Source organism: Corythoichthys intestinalis, chromosome 6 (genome assembly GCF_030265065.1).
Source record: "Corythoichthys intestinalis isolate RoL2023-P3 chromosome 6, ASM3026506v1, whole genome shotgun sequence".
NCBI lineage: Eukaryota > Metazoa > Chordata > Actinopteri > Syngnathiformes > Syngnathidae > Corythoichthys > Corythoichthys intestinalis.
Window position 1 is genome coordinate 17,316,891 of NC_080400.1, and position 24,334 is coordinate 17,341,224.

Genomic DNA, 24,334 nt, shown 5'->3' on the forward strand with positions numbered 1-24,334 from the left:
AAGAAAATTAATCCTGATTTGTCGCTGATATTTTGTGTGCTTGTGTGTGCGACAGCCATTTTTTGAGCGCTTAGTGAAAAGAAAGTGGCTGAGCAACACAGATGCGTACGAGCAGATCGAAGCGGCCATCAAGGAACATTTTAAGAAATATCGTAGGATGGAAAACCCGCCCTACCAGGTACACACACATGTGCACACACACTACTAGGGGAATAGTGTATAGTACCGTAAATTTGCGACTATAGTGTGCACACGTGACGATCAGAGACAAGACCCCAATTTGATTAAATTTAAGCAAAAAATACATTTAGAAGCAACACCTTACTATAACCTGCAAGAGTCCATGTTTAAACCCTTTCAGAGACAATCCGTTCAAAAGTCTATTCAAAAGTTATCATTAGATTAACTCGTTTACTGCTCGCCCAGGTCATAGAGTTTGTTGTGGTAGTTAGTAAAAGAGGCAAATTGATATTAAAAACACCGACTGATGGCAACAGATGTATAAAGTAGGGCTGTCAAACGATTAAAACTTCTAATCGAGTTAATCACAGCTTAAAAATTAATCACAATTCAAACCATCTATCAACTATGCCATATTTTTCTGTAAATTATTGTTGGAATGGAAAGATAAGACACAAGACGGATATATACATTCAACATAATGTACATAAGTACTGTATTTATTTTAACAATAAATCAACAAGATGACATTAACATTATTAACATTCTGTTAAAGCGATCCATGGATAGGAAGACTTGTAGTTCTTAAAAGATAAATGTTAGTTTAAGTTATAGAAATTTTATATTAAAACCCCCACTTAAAAGTTTTTGTTTTAATAAAGTTTGTAAAATTTTCAATAAAAAAATAAACTAGTAGCTCGCCATTGTTGATGTCAATAATAATTATGGTGCTGAAACCCATAAAATCAGTCGCACCCAAGTAGGGCTGCAGCTATCGAATTTTTTTGTACTCGATTAATCGATGTACTCGTTAGTTCGAATAATCGAGTAATCGGATAAGGAACAGGAAAAATTAAAAATACGTGAGCTGAGCTTCAAACGGTATAATTTAAAAAAAAAAAATGAGGATCTATGTACCACAAAAGAACAATTGGCTAACTTACATAGAAAAAGTTCGCTAGCTTAAGTGCTATAAAATGCTAAAGTTATTTATTTATTTTTTTTTTTACAACACTCTTAACAAGTGGTTTAGACACAAATTCCCACAAAAAAACGGCTAAATATACCTATAAATTAAGTTATGAATGCATTAAAAAACGGGTCAGTTGGATTCAGCCATGTGAAAAGAGACATACCACAGGGAAGTGTACCAACCCTAATCAATAAAACTAAATGCTTTCAAAATAAACCATTACAACGCCACTTTAGTTAAACGAATGCTCGGAGCAACAAAATTTAATTAGAATATTTTTTTCTAATCGAATACTCGAGTTAATCGATTAATCGTTGCAGCACTACACACAAGCGCCAGCAGAGGGCAGCAAAACACCTAAAAACACAAGTAGAAATGAGACTTTGCTGTCATTTTAATTTGTTTGAGCGGGGCATGTGTGTTAAATGCGTCAAATATTTTAATGTGATTAAAAAATTAATTAACGCCCGTTAACGCAATAATTTTGACAGCCCTAGTATAAAGATGTCCAGAAGAAAAGAAAAAAAAAAAAGGTACACAAGAAGGCCCACAAACAGTTTGCTGAAGACATGTCAATAAAGCACATGGATTATTGGAACCATATCCTATGGTCTGATGAGACGGGCGGGCTTTCTTGTGTACCGTCTTCAGAAGAGGCTTCCTCCTGGGGTGACAGCCATGCACACCAATTTGATATATGGTCTGAGCACTAACGGGCTGACCCCCCACCTCTTCAATCTCTGCAGCAATGCTGACAGCACTCCTGTAGCGAATCACATGACATTTTGGAGGGAAAATGACAAGCAGTACTCAATTTGGACATTAGGGAGGTACGTTTTTTCAATGGGGTGTACTCACTTTTGTTGCCAGTTGTATCCGTGACTTATTTACAGACACCATTTTTTTCATTTTGATGTAATTTAAAATGTCAAAATATGCAAGGGAATATAATATATATTTTTTAACGAAATATTAGACATCAATTAATGATCTTAAGCTAAAAATGACAGAAAATTTCCAATGATGCATCACACATGCATATAGGACAATTTTGAAATTTGGCCAAATTAGTGGTCTCAGAGCGGAACTTCAAGTCACTTGAGTGCAGAGGTTGCGCTAGACTTTTTCGTTGTCTGTCATTTTGACTGACAGGGTCATAAAAATCCGGTCATACTCTATTTTTACCCGTCACTTAAATTTTTAAAATGATAATAATGACATATTCAATAGCAGTGTTGGTCAAAAGCGGTGCGTTACTTACTCAACTCTGAATAAATTGAAGAAAAACTACCAGCCATGTTGTGTCTACTCTCTGCTCTGTTGATTTGTCATCCAAGACTCGGGGTGCGTTCAGGTTTGACAATAGCACACGTACTTCTGACTCCAAGCTGTTTGACCCTGCTCATTCAATTAGGCTACGTTCATACTACAGGTCTTAATGCACAAATCCGATTTTTTTGTCATATCCGTTTTTTTGGTGTGCCCGTTCCGACTGCTTTTGTCCATTGAGACCATTCAAGTATTACGCATGCGCTCTAATTCGCAGTCCGACACGCGCCAGTGCGCAGAAGCATCAAAACAAATGACAAGTCATCCGTCATTCCAGGGATATCATATTTTGCTTTTCAAAAGGAGGAGACAAATAACAGACATAAATAATCCCAGTTTAGGCTTATATTCACAGTTTATATGGATCGATAGCATGCACGCACTGTCCGTGCATGTCACACACACATACGGGCAGTTCGCCCCGACTCTCCAAGACGGGCTGCAGCCAGACCCCTCTCCCGACTCTCGGTTGTGTAGGAAATGTTGAAATAAAGCTCACATAGAGCAGAGAGAAAACCGATCATGCTCATGCTTATCCTCGACCCATTTTAATTTTTTTATGACTGTTGTCAAGCCCGGCCCTTCCCCAAATGCCGTGTTCACTGCAAGCTAGGCGCTAATAACGCACAGCTGAAATCGGATTTGGGACACTGGACAGTAGAGACCGCCGCGACAGTCTGGAAAAATGTGGCCCAGATCGGATTTGAAATGGTCCACTTTTATGTGACTTGACCCGTTCAGACCGTCAAGTTAATGCCTGACTCGAGTCGGAAAAACACGAAAAAATTGGATTCGTGCATTAAGACCTGTAGAATGAACCTCCGTGAAGTTGGCCCCCCATCAGACGCAAATTTATATAAAAATTATGTCAATCGTTTGTGCTATGATTGTGCTTGTTTGTGCTGCAAAAAGTTTCGTTTGTGCCATCATCGTTTTGCAGTTATTAAACATTGTTTTTTAGGTCATCCAGAGTTCACCCAGCCCCCCATCTGCGGCGGAATGGAACCCCAGTGGTGTCATTTGATTCTGCCTCGTTAGCAGTGTTGTTAATAACGGCGTTACAATATAACGGCGCTACTAACGGCGTTATTTTTTTCAGTAATGAGTAATCTAATTAATTATTTTTCTCATCTTGGCAACGCCGTTACCGTTGCTGAGGCGGGAAAGGCGTGCGTTACTATGCGTTACTAAGTTGGTTGAATAAAAAAAAGTCTGAGAGAAACGGACTCACGGGGACGAGAGCAGAGCAGGAGTGGGGAAGACGCCGTTGCAACCGCGATGCTAGATGGCTCCAATAATACCTGACTGCAGCCATAGCCGACAAACTACGCCCACATGACACTGTAGATATCATATTATAGAACTAGATGCAGATGACAGACACTGCTGCATTGCCAACATGTTTTAAGGACTACATGCGTTTGTAAACAGCCGCCATCTTAAAGCAGTAGACCTCTCAGGAAGGCCCGGATGTAGAGATCCTTCCTAGCGAACCCAAGTAATTTTTTTGAATCTAAAATGCTCCTAAATCGGCAAAATCTTAACTTAACTCTATCTTTAAATGATGAAACAGTTTTAAAACTTACACATGTTTAAAGTAGACAGAAGGGAACTAATGCAATAACGGGAGAAATTTTAACAACTTTAACGATTGATTCACAACTTTAAATGACTTCCACACATAGCAAAGGTTACTAGCTAGTTATCGCAATACCCTTGTGTCTAGTTAAGTGGAGAGTAAAGAATTGGGCTTGGGCCAATTGTCCCACAAACCCTTTAAGCTTCACATTGTGTGACCTGTTTTTTTTTGTTGAGGGAAAAAAAAATATCACTAGTTACTTTGCCAAGTAACTAATTACTCTTACATTCAGGTAACTGAGTTACTAACGCAATTACTTTTTGGGAGAAGTAATTTGTAACTGTAATTAATTACTTTTTTAAAGTAAAATTAACAACACTGCATGGCACTAAATGCGTTAGTAGACGGCCGCCATCTTAAAGCAGTAGACTTTTTAGGACGGCTCTGTTGTAGAGAACCTTCCTAGCGAACCTAAGTAACTTTTTATCTAAAATACTTCTAAATCGGCAAAATCTTGACTTGAATCTATCTTTAAATGATGAAACAGTTTTAAAACTTTCATATGTCGAAAGTAGAGAGAAGGGAACAAATGCAATAATGGGAGCAATTTTAACAACTTTTAACAGTTGATTCAGGGTAAAGGGTAAATTAGGGTAAAGAATTGGGCTCGGGCCAATTGTACCAAAAACCTTCACAAAAAACTTCACATAGTGTGGCCAATGTGTGTGTGTGTTTTTTTTTTTTTTTTTTTTTTTTTTTTTTTTTTTTTGAGGGGAAAAAAAAAAAAGTAATTATCACCAATTACTTTGCCAAGTAACTAATTACTCTTACATTCAGGTAATTGAGTTACTAACGCAATTACTTTTTGGGAGAAGTAATTTGTAACTATAATTAATTACTTTTTTCAGTAAGATTAACAACACTGCTCGTTAGTGCTGGATTGTGCTGCAAAAAGTTTTGTTTGAACTGCTACGGTTTTCGAGATATTCATAATAATGTATAGTGATGACGTCACGCGCAGCTCCCCATCTGCGGTGGAATGGAACAGCGATAACGCCATTTTTTTCTTCATCGTTAGTGCTGGTTTGTGCTGCAAAAAGTTTCGTTTGTGCCATCTTCGTTTTGCAGTTATTAAACATTGTTTTTTAGGTCATCCAGAGTTCACCCAGCCCCCCATCTGCGGCGGAATGGAACCCCAGTGGTGTCATTTGATTCTGCCTCGTTAGTGCTGGATTGTGCTGCAAAAAGTTTTGTTTGAACTGCTACGGTTTTCGAGATATTCATAATAATATATAGTGATGACGTCACGTGCAGCCCCCCATCTGCGGCGGAATGGAACCGCGATGATGCCATTTTTTTCTTCGTCGTTAGTGCTGGTTTGTGCTGCAAAAAGTTTAGTTTGAACTGCCATCGTTTTGTAGTTATTAAACATAGTATTTTTTTAGGTCATCCAGAGTTCACCCAGCCCCCCATTTGCGGCGGAATGGAACCCCAGTGGTGTCATTTGATTCTGCCTCGTTAGTGCTGGATTGTGCTGCAAAAAGTTTTGTTTGAACTGCTACGGTTTTCGAGATATTCATAATAATGTATAGTGATGACGTCACGCGCAGCCCCCCATCTGCGGCGGAAGGGAACGGCGATGATGCCATTTTTTCCTTCGTCGTTAGTGCTGTAAAAAGCTGTTTGAACTGCTACGGTTTTCGAGATATTCATAATAATGTAAAGTGATGACGTCAGTTTTCAGCGCTGCAGGCCGCACAATAGATCAGCGGAGAACATCACTGAAACCTGCCAGTGGACGCAATTTTATTCCTGCATGACGACGACCAAAAAATATAAACACTGTAAGTAAGCCATAATATCCTGCTGTTCAAATCGCCATTTTTAGTTCGAGCCGGTCTAATTATTTCCCTTATTTCACAGGAATAAAGAGCAGGACATGAGGCCGCAAGTTGCAGACTGCAGTCAAGGCCGACCCGCAATTTAAAAGCTTTTATTTCATTTTTATTTTTTTACAATTAATTTTTGGTATTGTTGTCATTACAATAAAGAATGTTATTTCAAAGCATTTGTAGTTTTTTTTTTTTTTTTGCTGCTGTTCCCTCTCCTTGTCAGAGAGGCACGTCCATGTGAGAACAATATCCCACACACTCAGAAATATATTTAACAAACTTTCCCAGCGTTATTTCGTTGTGTAAATGATTTTATAATTCTCATAAAAATATGTAGACTATTTAAATATTGAGTAAAGTTGCATTTTTTTTCTGACAACTGTGAATTCGTTGCGAAAGACTTTTATTTATGCACACAAAGGCAACACAAATGTGATCCTTTTGAATCTTCCTCTCTGTGTGTCTGCAAAACCGCATATATATATATGTATATATTTTTTTTATATTAAACTTTCCCAGCGTTATTTCCTTGTGTGAATGTTTTTATAATGATCATAAAAATATGTAGACTATTTAAACATTAAGAAAACTTGTGTTTTTTCTGCCAACTCGAAGAAATGAAAATAAATTGCTGCTGCTTTTTTCCCCCCGCGTCACTCCAACAAATACATTTTTTTTAAATCGGGTTTTTCGGGCTCGGGCCTGCAAATGTAGTTAATTGATCGGGCTCGGGCCGCGTCGTGCCTCAATACCAGCGGGCCGTGTCGTGTTTTTATCGGGCTAGATTTTTAAGGCCTGAACTAGGCTCTATTATGAATATCTCGAAAACTGCAGTTCAAACAAAACTTTTTACAGCACAAACCAGCACTAACGACGAAGAAAAAAATGGCATCATCGCCGTTCCATTCCGCCGCAGATGGGGGGCTGCGCGTGACGTCATCACTATACATTATTATTAGGGCTGTCAAACGATTAAAATTTTTAATCGAGTTAATTACAGCTTAAAAATTAATTAATCGTAATTAATCACAATTAATCGCAATTCAAACCATCTATAAAATATGCCATATTTTTCTGTATATTATTGTTGGAATGGAAAGATAAGACACAAGATGGATATATACATTCAACATACGGTGCACAAGTACTGTATTTGTTTACAATAAATGGCAATAGATGGCAATAACATTATTAACATTCTGTTAAAGTGATCCATGGATAGAAAGACTTGTAGTTCTTAAAGATGAATATGATGATGAAACTTTTTTATTTCGAGCATGCACACACAAAAGAAACAAAAAACATACAATATAATTCAACAAAAATAATTGTACTCGAAAGGGAGTGGGAAGAAGAAAAAAACTTATTTTGTCCCACCCCTGATCTCATTGTCCAGCATCCTTACTTGTGGGATACTCATGTCCACACAATGAAAAGAAGAAAAAAGGAAAAACAGACAAAAACAACTAAACCAACAGACAACCAACTAATGTTGGCTCATTCCCAAAAATTACAATATTTACACCAACTGACATAAACAGCAACACACATTGTCAGCAAATGTCATTATATTGTGACCAGACCATATTTTTATACAGCGATTTAAATTTTTGCATATTCTGACACTGCTTGAAATGATTGTCTAAATTGTTCCAGAGTTTCACTCCACATACAGACACACGAAAACGTTTGCAAGTGGTTCGAAATCTTGGCAACATAAAATCTCCAGAGCCTCGCAGACTATGGATATTCTCACGAACCTTAAATAGGTTTTGTAAATTTTGGGGCAGTAATTCATTTTTTGCTTTAAATAGCATTATAGCTGTATGATAGTTTACAAGATCTTTGATTTTTAATAGTTTTGAGAGAGCAAATAAACGGTGGGTGTGATCGAGAAATCCAACCTTATGTATGATTCGTACCGCACGTTTCTGCAATGTGACTAATGAATTGATGGTAGATTTGTAAGTGTTTCCCCACACTTCAATGCAATATGTGAAATATGGGAGCACTAGAGAACAGTACAAAGTGCGGAGTGCACTGTCATCAAGGTATGATTTCACTTTGTTTATTAGTGACAGGCTTTTGGAGATCTTGGTTTTGATATGTCTGATGTGGGGTTTCCATGATAATTTACTATCTACAATAACTCCTAGAAATTTGAATTCATTTACATTCCCGATGTATATAAGTACAAGTTATAGAAATTTTATATTAAAACCCCTCTTAATGTTTTATATTAAAACCCCTCTTAATGTTTTCGTTTTAATAAAATTTGTAAAATTTTCAATCAAAAAATAAACTAGTAGCCCGCCATTGTTGATGTCAATAACTACTTACACAATGGTAATGGATGCTGAAGCCTATAAAAGCAGTCACACCCAAGCGCCAGCAGAGGGCGGAAAAACTCCATAAAACACAACAAGTTGGCCTTTCACTATACTGACATTTAAATCTGTCTGAGCGGGGCTAGTGCGTAAATTGCGTCAAATATTTTAACGTGATTAATTTAAAAAAATAATTACCGCCCGTTAACGCGATAATTTTGACAGCCCTAATTATTATGAATATCTCGAAAACCGTAGCAGTTCAAACAAAACTTTTTGCAGCACAATCCAGCACTAACGAGGCAGAATCAAATGACACCACTGGGGTTCCATTCCGCCGCAGATGGGGGGCTGGGTGAACTCTGGATGACCTAAAAAAAAACTATGTTTAATAACTACAAAACGATGGCAGTTCAAACAAAACTTTTTGCAGCACAAACCAGCACTAACGACGAAGAAAAAAATGGCATCATCGCGGTTCCATTCCGCCGCAGATGAGGGGCTGCGCGTGACGTCATCACTACATATTATTATGACTATCTCGAAAACCGTAGCAGTTAAAACAAAACTTTTTGCAGCACAATCCAGCACTAACGAGGCAGAATCAAATGACACCACTGGGGTTCCATTCCGCCGCAGATGGGGGGCTGGGTGAACTCTGGATGACCTAAAAAACAATGTTTAATAACTGCAAAACAAAGATGGCACAAACGAAACTTTTTGCAGCACAAACCAGCACTAATGACGAAGAAAAAAATGGCGTCATCGCCGTTCCATTCCGCCGTAGATGGGGGGCTGCACATGACGTCATCACTATACATTATTATGAATATCTCGAAAACCGTAGCAGTTCAAACAAAACTTTTTGCAGCACAATCCAGCACTAACGAGGCAGAATCAAATGACACCACTGGGGTTCCATTCCGCCGCAGATGGGGGGCTGGGTGAACTCTGGATGACCTAAAAAACAATGTTTAATAACGGCAAAACGATGATGGCACAAACAAAACTTTTTGCAACACAAACAAGCACAATCATAGCACAAACGATTGACATAATTTTTATATAAATTTGCGTCTGATGGGGGGCCAACTTCACGGAGGTGTAGAATGAACGTAGCCTTAGACAATGCTCTCCAAAGCTTCCTAACGTTTCGTGTTTGCTACACCTGAATGCTAGTTCGGACATTTTTCCGAGTAAGGCTAACGACGTCATGCATCAAGAGAGACAATAGCTAATTAATATGCTCACTCGCCATCCTGTGTTCTAGGGTGTGAATTGCAACCTGTCAAAATGACGGATGGACTTCAGTTTTTTCCGTCACCGTTTTAAAAAAACGGTCAATAACGGAAAATATTCTGTTAACGCGACCCCTGCTTGAGTGTTTTCCACCATATCTATACTATATATAAATAATTAGGGCTGTCAAAATTATCGCCTTTACGGGCGGTAATTTTTTAAATTAATCACGTTAAAATATTTGACGCAATTAACGCACATGCCCCGCTCAGACAGATGTAAATGACAGTACAGTGAAATGCCCACTTGTTAATTGTGTTTTATAGAGTTTTGCCGCCCTCTTCTGGCGCTTGGGTGCGATTTGATTTTATAGGTTTTCAGCACCCATGAGCATTGTGTAAATAATTATTGACATCAACAATGGCGGGCTACTAGTTTATTTTTTGATTGAAAATTTTACAAATTTTATTAAAACGAAAACATTAAGAGGGGTTTTAATATAAAATTTCTATAACTTGTACTAACATTTATCTTTTAAGAACTACAAGTCTTTCTATCCATGGATCGCTTTAGCAGAATGTTAATAATTTTAATGCCATCTTGTTGATTTATTGTTATAATAAACAAATGCAGTGCTTGTGTACCATATGTTGAATGTATATATCCATCTTGTGTCTTATCTTTCCTTTCCAACAATAATTTACAGAAAAATATGGCATATTTTATAGATGGTTTGAATTGTGAATAATCGCGATTAATTATGATTAATTAATTTTTAAGCTGTAATTAACTCGATTAAAAATTTTAATAGTTTGACAGCCCTAATATATATATATATATATATATATATATATAAATTTAGGGAGAAACAGTCAAAAAACATGTCTTATTAGTTCATGTCTTTCCAATGCAAAATTTGAATATATATACATTGAAGACACAAATTTTTTTTTTTGCGTTACTTCACGGTTTTTCACTTATCACAGCATGTTCTGGTCCGCATTAACCGTGAAAAACGAGGGATCACTGTATATGCAAGTTAAAAAAATTGATTACCATATTTCATTTCAATTCAGAGACAAATCTGGATCCCCGAAAAGAAAAAACAAAACAAATGAGGCTGCATAACAGTACAAAGTTGTTAGCTACTGACAAACATCACAAGTCAACATAAACAACTTCTTCATATATACAACATTTTAATCTCTCAAACTATCCACAGTTCACCTCGATTTGTTTTTTTTGTCTTGGCACCAAGGGTCTTCTGTAAACAAGTACAAGTGTGTCCCAGGACACTATAGGTTGAAGGCTGTGAGTGCATGCCCCTGTATGGGCTTACTTGTAACCTAGAGGCAACACAGGCACCAATAAGACTGCAATTAATAAATCAGCCCCTGAAGAAAATATACAAAATCAAACTCTGACGATTGATAGACACTGACCCATGCTACATAGTTACCAAGTTTCAAGGTGATTGGTTCACGAAAGACTAAAGAGTACGACTTCAAAGTTTGCATCAATAGGAACAACAATTAACAGGACTTCAGCATGTAAAAACATATTTTCACAGATGTAGCCTGGAGTATCCTAGCAATAGGAAACAGAGCTAAAAGTGTGTTTGAAATTCAAGATTGTTGTTGGATAATGGAACAGTCACCATAGTAGGTAGAGACTCTGAAAGCACCAGAAGAAGCAATGTTGCCACTAAGCAAAACAAATGAAAATAATTAATGAAGCATGATACTAGCAGGCTACCTTTGAGAGAAAAAAGTGTCAGATTATAGCATGGAAAATAGGCTACTAATTTTGTGTGTGTGTGTGTGTGTGTGCAGCTGCTAGTGGCGGTGATTCACCGTCGCGTCATGATGGAGTACCTTCGCTCCGTGATGCGAGGGCGAATCATCTGCACGTCGCTCAAGATGAGAAAGAAGATGGCTGGACGCCTCAGGGACGAAGGACAGCAGATCAAAGTGCTCTTCAAGGACCTGGTATTTGCTTGGATTTGCGCTAAATTGGACTTTAGATTTAATTAGGTTTTATTTTAAATTAAAATAGAAATTATTTGATCAATTAACAACAAATTAGCAACTATTTTGATGATCAATTTATTTTTTTTTAGAAACCCTGTTGAATTTCAAATAGTCCTGGCTAACTGCATTTGGATTTAGGAGCTCATCAATGATGTAAAATCATAGTTCTGTTAACTCATTCACTCCCAGCCATTTTCACCGGAGCAAGGCCCTTCGCTCCCGGCCGTTTTACTGGATTTTGACTGATTTTGCAAGGCCAACAGAAAATTCTGTTCTATTGCTATATAAAAATGGAACCCACCAAAAGAAAGATTAGACTCTCGTCTTTCAGCAGAAAAAAAAACTTAGTTCATATCTTTTTCCATTCTTTAGAAATCAGCATTAGAAAATAGCTTAGTTTGAGCAATTTTCCAATATCTGATGAAAAAACGGAGAAATTGAGCTTTTTGTGAAAGCATACATTTCAAACGCACTTTGACTTTAACACAGCTATTTTTTGTTTTAGTTACATCCCAAACATCTGAATGTTTTCCTTTTACAAAATAACTTTAACAACAACAAGACAAATAGAGCTTTTGATCGCAAAGTAACAATTTATTTACACATAACAAAACTATTGAACTGTTGAACTATTTGCGTACATAACAACGGGGAAGGTTCTCACCAGGCTGCTCCCGGTTGAATGAGGTGGCTCCGGGTAATCTGATGAGTCCTGATCAGGATTGGTCTCACTTTTTTCATCATCTTCATCATTGGTTTCAACCTTGGCTCAGGAGTAACGCAATGTGAGTTCCACAGACCGCGTGGGGAACCTGACCCTGTTGTGGCCGTCACCGTCTGTCTCATCAAGATAATTTTTTTTAATCCTTCTTTGACGATGGTTTCGTTTTCTTTTCAAAACACTGCAGTGTTGTTTGCCTTTTTTTTTTTTTCCCGATCGTTCTCCACATTTTTCTCAAATTCTCACGCGTCTTCACAAGATCCCTCCAACTTCCGTTTCCTGACTATTTTTCTTCACTTCCTTTCTTGGCCCGAGATGAGTTCTTACAAATGTGCTACTGCCCTCCAGTGGCCAGTTGTATTGCTTTAAAATGAGTTTTGAGCATTGTGCATTGCAGTTTAGGTGCAACAGAACCTAGAGATGCCTCTTGTGAAAAAAAAAAAAAAACGTAAAAGACGTATAGGCTAGGTTCATACTACAGGTCTTAATGCACAAATCCGATTTTTTGTCATATCTGTTTTTTTGGCGTGCCCGTTCAGACTGCCTTTGTCCATTGAGACCATTCAAGTATTATGCATGCGCACTAATTCGCAGTCCGACACGCGCTGAGCATCAAAACAAATGACCACACATGCTGGCTGTCATCCGTCATTCCAGGGACATCATATTTTGCTTTTTAAAAAGAGGACACAAATAACAGACATCAATAATCCCAGTTTAGGTTAATATTTAAAGTATATGGATCGATAGCATGCACGCACTGTCCGTGCATTTCACACGCAGATACGGGTAGTTTGCCCCGACTTTCGGCCGTGTAAGCAATGTTGAAATAATGCTTATATGGAGCAGACAGAAAACCGATCATTCTCAGGCTTATCCTCAACCCATTTTTATTTTTTTTATGACTGTTGTCAAGTCCGACCCTTCCTAAAAAGCCGTGTTCAAGGCAAGCTAGGCGCAAATGACGCACAGCTGCACCGCTACCGTAGCGTCTCTCTCGCTTTTTGATGACGTAATTGCTGCATGAATTCCGTTTTGAGAGACTGGACAGTATAGACCGCCGCGACAGTCTGGAAAAATGTGGCCCAGATCGGATTTGAACCTCATACGAAAGTGACCCAGATCGGATTTGAAATGGTCCAGTTCTATGCGACTTGTCACGTTCAGACCGTCATGTTAATGCCTCACTCGAGTCGGAAAAACACGATAAAATCGGATTCGTGCATTAAGACCTGTAGTATGAACGTAGCCATAAATACGTTTTTAGGACACTGAAACAATTAAAAATATAACGTATTTATACGTTTTTGGGAGCAAATGAGTTGATAAGTTTTTTGCATGTATGTCAGGAATCGCCGTCGAGCTGGTTGGACGGAGCGCTGGCTAACATCTCTGAGCTCATTCAGCTGGAGGACATTCCCTCTATCCAGATGGAGGTGGGAGTTCTGGTTCGAGAGTTTCCAGATGTTAGGTCAGTCCGAGGTCATTGGTGGCCATTGAACGTATTATATGTCCAGTCTAGGGATGTCCCGATCTGATCACGTGATCGGAAATTGGGCCGATCGCGCCATTTTTCAAAGGCTCGGAATCAGGTTAAAAGGATCGGGTTTTTAATTTAAAAAGTATATTTGTTTTTCTGCTTCATGCTCGTACAAACTTCCCTCCTGCTAAGCAGTGTGGCCAAACTGTCCAGTGAAGCTTGCGTTTGGTACTTTTAAAGGGATCCTCTATTTTTAAGACAAGTAATTCTTAAAAGATAAATGTTAGTATGAGTTATAATAATTTGATATTAAAACCCCTCTTAATGTTTTTGTTTTAATAAAGTTTGTAAAATTATTTTAAGTGATCGGTCACCATTCTTGTTACGTCGCAGTGCGTGACGTCTCTGGTCCCGTTGCCGAAATTCCAGCGTGTCACTCGTTAGCTTTCCCAACATGTAGTCAGTTCTACCCTTCCTATTTGAACCAGATCTGAAAAGTGAAGAGCAGGACAGCACTGTCGGTCGTTCCCAAGACGAGCTTCAGGGAAAAATGCGTGTAGCAAATACCTGATAAGACAAAAGTTGGGCAAAACTGGTGATTCGAGAGAGTGCTGTATGGAACTCCGGTTTTATTAGCAGATATTCAAGGTAAGCATATTGCGTTTTCAAACTTATCCCAATATAATTATGTAGATTGTTAGCATCCAGAGCTGTCGTGTGCTTTACATTCAGTACAGGCCAAAGAGCACACCTTGTGTAATCCATGTCTTGTACATTGTAACGCGTGGTAGCGAGGATACGTGTATAAAAGTACCAAAAAGGGGAGAAGCTTCCACTATGGACGTTTATTCACAAAAAATAATATTTCCACCTTGACCACTCTTCACTCGGGAGCTCAGCAGTAAGCAAGCACGTGTTCCCTGACGAACTCCAACATTGTTGTGAGGTCCACGTCAGTGTCACTGTCGTCACTGTAGTGTGCCATAGTGCTTGGATTATTTAGTATGATTTGGGGAAAACTCCCACCAAGAATAGTCAACATAAAAGAGAACAATACTAATCCAAATCCGCGTTTTTTACTCACTCGAAGATCCAGGAATTAGACCGATCCCATGGCAATGTCGCAGCCGTCGATTCCACAAAATAGACTGATCCAAAAAGCTGCTGTGGGACCGACGAATCAAAAAAATGGACAGATCCAAAACCAATATTGCAGACGTGGTGGGACCGTCGGATCCAGAAAATAGACGGATCCCTTACTTGACTGAGGATCCAGGAAAAATGTTCGGGCGCCAGTTGTAACGCGTGGTGGGTAGGGTACGTGCATACAGGGAGCAAAAAGGGGGAGAAGCTTCCACTTAGGCACATTTATTCACTAAAAATAATAATTCCACCTTGACCACTCACTTCACACCCCTTGTTTCTATTTGACTGGAAATTGCATCCAAAAGCAGCACATCGTGGCATTTTACTTACGCGAGTTTAGGCAGCAATAAGCAATTGTTTAACACGCTACAAATTTGGAAAGATACCAATTACGTCATCACTGCGAGCCCGCAAACCATGGCGCCAACTAACGGTCAAAATATGGACTAAATATTATAAAATATTGCCATTGATTGAACATTTTATGTGTTTCTACCAACATATTTTAGTACAAGAGAACAATTGTGGTTTATTAGAGCCTACATGTATTTAAGTTAGAGGATCACTTTAAAGTTAACGATGATCGACAGGTTTGTAACTTTGATCTTGTAAGAGAAACTTGGTAGCGCTACGATCAAAGACACAAATGTGTCAATCATTGTTAAATTTGCTGCCCAGTCATAAATGTGCTGTGGCGACTCATTGTATAAGTGAGAGGCTGTTCTCACCAGCTTGAGCGTCAAAACGTGAGGAAATTTAAGTGAGCTCACTCAGTGAAGCATTTGATAAAGACAAGTATTTTTTTATGTTATTCTTCTTTAAAAATAATTCACATTATGAAATCAGCTCGACAGTAACATGTTTGGAAGTTTTGTTCAAATAAAAAAACAACAACCCTTTTTTCGGTATATGATCGGGACTGTGTCAGCAGATTCTCAAAACCAGGTAACTCGGACTCTGGTGTAAAAATATGCTATCGGGACATCTCTAGTCTAATTCATTTGGACTGGGAGGGCAAGCAGTGATCAAACTGCACATTCATCTTGAGTCTTTTCCTGTTGTTGGGGTAATTTTGGGGCCTTTTCCTATCGGTTTGGGGACATCTGCGTGTCTTCCTGTTAATTTTAGGCCACTTCCTTTTGATTTTGGGGCATTTCTGGGTTATAAACTGTTTATTTCGAGTCACTTCCTGTTGATTTCACTAATCAATGCCAGCATTTCGGGGTCAAATGGATTGAAGGTCAATTGCCGTTCTGTTTCAGGAAGAAACATGTGTCAGCCATTTTGAACATCCGCGGCATGACACGGCAACGTGAGCGGCAAGAAATCCTCAACATCGTCAAGGACATTGAGAACGGCGCAGGCGATGCCGGCACCGCCGGTCCAGCCCGCGTGAGCCGGGATCGGCTCCTGTTCTCCGAGATCCCCGTGACTTCCGAGGTCCACTGCCTGAACGTGGGCCTGAGCCGAATGGCCCTGGCCGCTTCCTCCTGCTACGCCACGCTGCGTCCCCGCGGACGAAAGGCCCGGACATCGACGCAGGACAACTCGGACGATGTCCTCTGAGACGGCGGCTGTCCGGGAGCTCTCGAGGTTTTCCAAAAAAGACTTTAAATGTTTCTTAAAATATTTCTCCTCAATTTCAATTCATATTGGTTAGACCGTCTTGATTTTAAACTAAGCTCGCTAAACGATTTTCAAGTTTTTCAGCCATCCTTTTCAACCAACATTCCCGAATTTTCGAGAATAATTCAGTGCTACACTGTAGAGAAAAAAAACATAAATTCACGGTAAAATACAGGTTTCTGTGGTTGCCAGAATTTTACTGTGGGGAAAAAAAACCTTAAATACACGCAAAAATGGGTAAGTGCTTCGGTATCCGTAAAGTTCACGGGAGGTTTTTTAAATTGAAAATCACAGCAGAAAATGAATTTAGTATTGCAATCTTTTTTACACTGTGATCCATACGTATTCAGTTTTAATGGCGGTAATGCCAGCACGCTCTTTTTCTGATGGCAGTCGAACATGCTAACTGTTGAGCTACGGAACACTGGTCAGAGTATGTGCTGTCTAAACTTGACAAAAAATCGAACTTTTATTCGTTAAACACGATGATATACAGTATTTTGTCTTATTGTTCAACACTAATATGTAGTCATGTGAAAAAATTTGGACACTCCATTAAATATTCAGGCCTTTATCAGGAAATGTTCACACATATCTGGAAAAGAAAGTCATTTGATTGCAGGTAAACAACAAAAATTAATATTGTTTTACTCATAAAACCAAATATATCAACAAAAATGCATATTCAAACTGAGGAAAAAGTTAGGACACCCTACCACCTAATAGCTAGTGGTGCCCCCTTTGGCTGAAATAATTTCAGTGGGACGCTTTGTAGCTATCTACCAGTCTTTGACATTGGTCTGAAGAAAGTTTGCCCCGCTCCTCAGTGCAGAATACTTTGAGCTGTCAGATGTTTGAAGGGTTTTTTGCATGCACAGCCCGTTTCAAGTCACCCCACATAATCTCAGTGGGATTAAGATCTGGGCTTTAACTCGGCCATTCCAGAACTACCCAATTCTTACTTTTCAGCCAGTCCTTGGTGGATTTACTGGTATGTTTTGGGTCATTGTCATGTTGCAGGGTCCAGTTTTGCTTCAGCTTTAATTTTTTTCAAAGATATCACATGTTCCTGAAGCACCCTCTGATACATGATAGAATTCATGGTGGATTCTATGACATCCCCAAACCATGACACTTCCACCTCCATGCTTCACAGTTGGTATGAGGTTCTTTTCCTGGAATGCTATATTGGGTTTACGCCCAACATGTCTCTGTTCTGGTGTCCAAATAATTCCATTTTAGATTCATCTGTCCAAACAACATTATTCCAGAAGTCCTGTCTTTGTCTACACTCACTCTGGCAAACTTTAGTCTGGCCTTCATGTTCTTCTTGGAGAGCAAAGGTTTCCTCCTTCCACACCTCCCATGAAGGTTAAACTTGTGGAGTTTCTTTCTAATTGTAAAGGCATGCACTTTCACATCAACTGTAGCAAGAGCCTACAGTCTGCTCTCGGGGTGAACTTGCTTGGACAGCCAGACCTGGGCATGTTGGCAGTTGTTTTGAATATTCTCCACTGTAGACTATTTTTCGGACAGTGGAATGGCTGATTTTATATTCTTTTGAAATCCCTTACCATACTCATAAGCGTATACAATCTTCTTCCTAAAGGCCTCAAACAGTTCCTTTGATCTCACCATGGTGTTTTCTCTCATTTCAACAGTCAAGGGCACACCAAACTAAATGTGAGGTTTAAATAAGGCAAGCCTCCAAAACACAGGGTAATGATGTTCTAGGGGTGTCCTAATTTATTCCTCAACAGAAATTGCATTTATTTAAAATGACATTTTACAGCAAGTTATAAAAATTCTTTCTTTTCAGTTTTAATTTTTCAGTTCGATTACATGAATCTCTCGAGATGGTTAAATTTCATATTAAATAACCATATGACCAAATATGTTAGAAAACACACAGGCTTCCATAAGGTGTCCTAATGTTTTCACAATACTGTATGTATACAGCTGGCCAAATCAACGTTACTCTGAACCATCGTAAAGGCCCATATTTTAATCACTTTCACCAATTTTCTTCAACTAAAAATACATTTTAATTGTACTTTATCCATTCCATCCCATGTTTATTTTAAACATTGAGTTCTCAACATTTAGTTGTTTTTCCTTTGCATGTTTGCATGCCAAATTTAACTATAAATTTTGTAAATGTTTACAATGGTAATAGCTTTTTGAAAATTGCGTATTCAGAAAGCTCATGATAACTCACCTGAAATACAGTACTGGCCAAAAGTGTTGGCACCCCTCAGATAATGCTCAATTTCTCCCAGAAAATGATTGCTATTATAAATGCTTTGGAATTAATATCCTCATTTATTTTGCTTGAAATGAAAAAACACAAAAGAGAGTGGGGGAAATTTTTTTTTATCATTTTACACAAAACTCCAAAAATAGGCCGGACAAAAGTATTGGCACCCTTTGCAAAATCATGTGATGCTTCTCTAATTTGTGTAATTAACAGCACTTGTTACGTACCTGTGGCCCATAACAAGTAGTGGCTATAACTAAATCACACTTGCAGCCAGTTAAAGTGGATTAAAGTTGAATCGACCGATGTCCTTGTGTGTACCACATTGAGCATGGAGAAAAGAAGACCAAAGAACTGTCTGAGGACTTGAGAAGCAAAATTGTGAGGAATCATGGGCAATCTCACAGCTACAAGTCCATCTCCAAAGACCTGAATGTTCCTGTGTCTACCGTGCGCAGTGTCATCAATAAGTGTAAAGCCCACGGCACTGTAGCTAACCACCCCAGATTTGAACGGAAAAGAAAAATTGATGAGAGATTTCCACGAGTAGAGCTTTTTGGTAAAAGGCATCAATAGTTCACAGGGAAAAAAACAAGGCCTTCAAAGAAAAGAACACGGTGCCCAAAGTCAAACATGGTGGAGGTTCCCTGATGTTTTGGGGTTGCTTTGCTTCCTCTGGTGCTGGACTGGTTGACCGTGTGCATGGCATTATTAAGTTTTAAGACTACCAACAAATTTTGCAGAATAATGTAGGGCCCAGTGTGAGAAAGCTGGGTCTCCCTCAGAGTTCATGGGTCTTCCGGCAGGACAATGACCTAAAACACACTTCAAAAAGCACTAGAAAATGGTTTGAGAGAAAGCACTGGAGACTTGTAAAGTGGCCAGCAATGAGTCCAGACCTGAATCCCATGGAACACCTGTGGAGAGATCTGAAAATGGCACCCTTCAAATCTCAGAGACCTGGAGCAGTTGGCTAAAGAAGAATGGTCTAAAATTCCAGCAGAGCATAGTAAGAAATTCATTGATGGATACCGAAAGCGGTTGTTTGCAGGTATTTTGTCTAAACGTTGTGCTATCAAGATTTAGGCTGAGGGTGCCAATATTTTTGTTCAGCCCATTTTTGGAGTTTTGTGTAAAATGATGATTTTTTAAAAAATCATTGTCTTTTGTGTTTTTTTTCACTGCAAGCAAAAAAATGAAGATATTACTACCAAAGCATTTGTAATTGCGTTCATTTTGTAGGAGAATTTGAGCATTATCTGACACAATTGCAGCGGTGCCAATACTTTTGGCCAACACTGTATAAAGCCATTTTACCTTTTTATTAAAATGGTGAGGGAAATGGATGCATTTTCAGTGGCTTTTCAGATAGTAACTTGTCACATGACAATGTGACTCATGAGGATGACTGCTTTCTCCATAAAATGAAATTTTACAGTTTCCTAGCTCTAACATGTATAGGTTTGACCCTTACGCTAACGGAGAAGCACTGTTACAGTGAGTAGCTCCATTGTTGTTTTGTGCTGAAGCTCAACAGACTGTAGGCTTAACACAATTTTTTTGTGCGGGCCATATCCAACAAAAGTTTTATAATTTGCCGTGGGCCAAAAAGAACTGGGCCGCAGTTGGCCCACAGGCCGTAGTTTGGACACCCTTGGTGTAGCAGGTTTTCTTGACGTTTAAGCTAGACTATTAGATCGGCTATTAGCTCAGCAGTTAGCACGCTCGACTGCCACAGTGACATCAACATTAGAGTGGTTACACATGCATTTTTGTTGCGTTACAGCAATCTTTTAACATTTTAACAGTACAATTCTGGCAACCAAAGCTGTGAGTATTTTACCGTAAATTCAATGGCGGCCCCCCCCCCCCGCCCCCCCCCCCTTTTTTTTTAACAGTGTAGGAACATTGGACACTTTCTGGCTTCTATTGTTGCACATGATGAAAAGGGCATAGAAATATGAATCATGGTACTAGATGACATCATGCTGATTGTATTTAAAACTAGCACAATGTGGGACATACTGATGAAAAAAATGGTTGGTTGATTAATTATGATCACTGAGATGCAGTTTGTAAGAAATAAAGCTATTTAGTGGCGTTTTTGATTAACCTTTAATGTACATGCAGATTTTTTGGAGGATTTAAATGATCAATAGCAGGAAATTAAACTTCAACTCGCATGTAAATTATTAGTAGTAAAGCACACTGATTGTTGTTAGTGGGATTATTTGCTGTTGATGAACATTCCAGTAAAAATTAGTCCATATTTGGCACTTTTTCTAGGATAAAATGCTGATAAAGGTTTACTGATTGAGTTGTCCTCTGTCGACTTTGTAAATGTGGATGTATGTAAATTGATTAAAGACAATAAAAGCAGTTTCTGTCGATTTGATTGTGTCCTCATAATGACAAAACAATCTTGCAACCAAATTTTTTTATCTTTCATATTCCTGTTATTCATATCACAGGAGTCAAACTAGCACCTTAAGGACTGGATCTGGTCCATCACACGATTTTGTTTTGCCCACGAAAGTAAATGAGACGAAAATGTGCATTGACTTCATGTTTATCTTTAAAATAGAATTTAAATAAAATTTTAGACCCCAAACATCGTTTCCTTTATTTCCCTGAAAGAATTTTTTTTTTTTTTTTTTCAATTTTAAAATGTAAAAGGACACACACTGCTCCTTTTCCCCCTCTTAAAAAACAATTTTAAAAATGTAAAGAAATATGAAGAAACACATGGGAGTAAAGAGAATTGTTTTTTGTTTGTTTTTTTATTTTAAATATGTACGCATAATTTATCGTTTCAGTTTTAAGTAAAAAATGTGAACAGTTACATACGAAAAATAAATATTTACTATTAAAAGGCTATCAACGATTAAAATAGCGGTTGATTCATTTGATAATTGATCAGTTTTTGATTTGAATTAATTGTGGCAGCCTAGCTATGCTAAGTTGAATGTTCCTGTGATACATATTATTTGATAGACACGTGTTTTCTTCTCTATGCAGTATGTCACAATCGGGCCATATTCAATCAATGATATAGACCCTACCCACGTGACGTCACAACTCCGCCCTCCTGACTGGTGCCGCCCAATTGTCCGTCAACACATCGTGTTTACCTGTTACGGCTACGTACATTCCTCCTATTTACGACGTGTTTTTCTGCTCGTTAACATTAATAATCAAAATTGTGAAGGCGTGTGTGGCGGTCGGTTGCAATAACAGAGAAGATAGACGGAGAGACTTTAAGTTCTACTGGATTCCAAGAGACCCGGAGAGGAGAGAGCGAGATGGGCTGCTGCAATTCGACGAGAAAACTGGGCTCCAAACGATTACCACAGATTATGTAGTAGTCATTTTATATCTGGTAAGATGCATTTAATATATATTTAGAGGGTTTTGGGCTGACATCCACAATTAAGATCATTGCTAGGCTAATCGCCGACAACATACACGTATGTATGTAGTGAGAGTGCTATCGCTAAACCATATAAACATTAAAAGCCCTAGCTCCATTGACAAATGACATGAAATACATTAGACTTGACAGTGGATGTTAGCAAGAACAAAAGATTTTGAATTGAAAATTTCGTAACTCACCTTTCCAAGCACAAGATAGATTCCTGCCGAATTTTCGTGGACGAGGACCTGTTTCACCCAACCAGCAACGAAGTATTTATAAGCCTCCAAGCTCTTACAGTTTTTCAAACTTTCGTGAGAATAGGCTGATTTTGTGTGGACACGATAGTTGTAAATATCAGGGTAGCTAGCAGATGTTAGGCAAATACGACGAAGACAGCGGGTCGAAAAACATCGATTTAGGCATCAAATATGGATCTAGCGAATGGATAAACTGAAGCTTTTCCACATAACGCCTTTTAAGTAGTGATGTGCTCTACTGTGCCGAGGCGCCGATGCGTGTGCCGAGTAAACCGGAAAAAAATCTGCAAAGCGCGCATCGAGGCATGTGTTGATCACTCTTGTGGCCACGCCCGAAGCCTCGGAAGGCACGTTGCTACGTCCGAAGCCTCACGAGACGGGCTTCCTACGTCATCGCCAACACATGGTTTCGCGGGTGATTCGAAATAAACTGGCGCACCGAGACAACAATGAGCTGACAGGTGCCACTGACACACCCAACTCGCATCTTCAAACCTCAATTCAATCGGATTCGTTGTCAATCATTTACGTTCGGGTCGGGTCGGACTTCTTCTCTCGCTAACTTTTTAAAAATAAATATACTGTATATTTATTGTATATGAATTTTAAACTAAGGAATACTTGTTATAAAATAAATAAATTGTATAAAACAGAGAAGGGGCGCTGTCATGAGCTGCAGGAGAGCCATGCAGTGCATTGTTTGCGCACATGAACGCTCTGGGGCTCTCCGTGAGTCTGCAACTCTGCAACCTTTCCTTTCCTTTTCGAATTTCGATATGGATATGATATTAGTCAAACATCTTTATTATCATTTGTTTCGAGGGCCACACCTCTTCGTGCAAAGGTGGACATCGTGAAGTTCGTGGTGTTCCTTAAAATGTTCTTATTTTGTTTCATTGTTCCTTAAGGCAGGTTGTTCTTTTGTGTGTGTTCTGATCCGAGTCATTAAAATAATGTCATTTAAAAGTATTTTAGTTTATTTTTGTATATGCTGCTGTTCTCTCCTTGTCAGAGAGGTGCGTCCATGAGAGCACAATATCCCACACAGAAATATATTTAACAAACCTATCCAGCATTATTTCGTTGTGTACATATATTTATAATGATCAAAAAAGTATGTAGACTATTTAAACATTATGAAAAATTGCATTTTTTTCTGCCAACTCGAAGGAATTAAAGCAAATGTCTGTTGCTGCATTTTGCCAAGGAAATGAAGCATGAACTATCCACCTGATAGAACAGACACACAAATATAAAAATATAAATGTTTATTGAATATGCATTTTACAGTCTTGTTTAACTGGGAGAATTTGTTACAAAAGACAGGCTTTAATTTGTTATCATTATGCACGTAGGCGTCGTCACAAATGTGATCACACAAAACACAACAATTTTCCAAGCAGTGCTCTGTCCAGGTCTGACTGATGCATTGCATCCCTGCATTTCCTCCTTCTGGGTCCTCATAAATAGAAAAATAAAACTTCGGCTTTTTTTCCCCGCTCGGCCATGCAAGTTAAGTTAATTGCTCGGGCTCGGGCTTTAATACACGCGGGCCGGGCCGGGTCAGGTCGGGCTGGATTTTTTAGGCCCGATCTAGGCTCTACTTTCAAGTAACACACGCACATTCATTCACATCACAAATCCCTGCCCTTTTGACACCATCAAATCCATGGTATCATTTTAATCCCTCTGCCTGTCATGACCTTTATTTTCCACATGATGGCGCAATAGAACAAATGAAGCCTCATGATGCTTCGGCCCAGGAGCGAACCAGTTTGATGGAAAGCCTCATTGCTTCATGATGCTTCAGTTTGCCATCACTGCTTTTAAGCAACGCATCAAGTGAGTTTACGGCATCCGAAAGCACCGGGTCTTCCATGAAA

General features: G+C 38.8%; 1 protein-coding gene across 4 annotated transcripts in view; it reads left to right on the forward strand.

Annotated features, from left to right (window-relative positions):
• The window catches only part of LOC130917241 (tumor necrosis factor alpha-induced protein 2-like), a 119,386-nt gene extending 98,487 nt beyond the window's left edge, over positions 1-20,899 (forward strand). For 2 of the 4 annotated variants that reach the window (XM_057838448.1, XM_057838447.1), the window contains exons 12-15: positions 56-178; positions 11,352-11,507; positions 13,620-13,741; positions 16,159-20,899. In XM_057838448.1, the coding sequence (XP_057694431.1) occupies positions 56-178; positions 11,352-11,507; positions 13,620-13,741; positions 16,159-16,462 (705 nt within the window). In that variant the 3' untranslated portion in view covers positions 16,463-20,899. Of the gene's footprint in view, positions 1-55; positions 179-5,798; positions 6,729-11,351; positions 11,508-13,619; positions 13,742-16,158 lie in introns of those variants that run through there. The other 2 variants (XR_009063437.1, XM_057838449.1) reach the window with 2 other exon arrangements.
• The last annotated feature ends 3,435 nt before the right edge of the window (positions 20,900-24,334 follow it).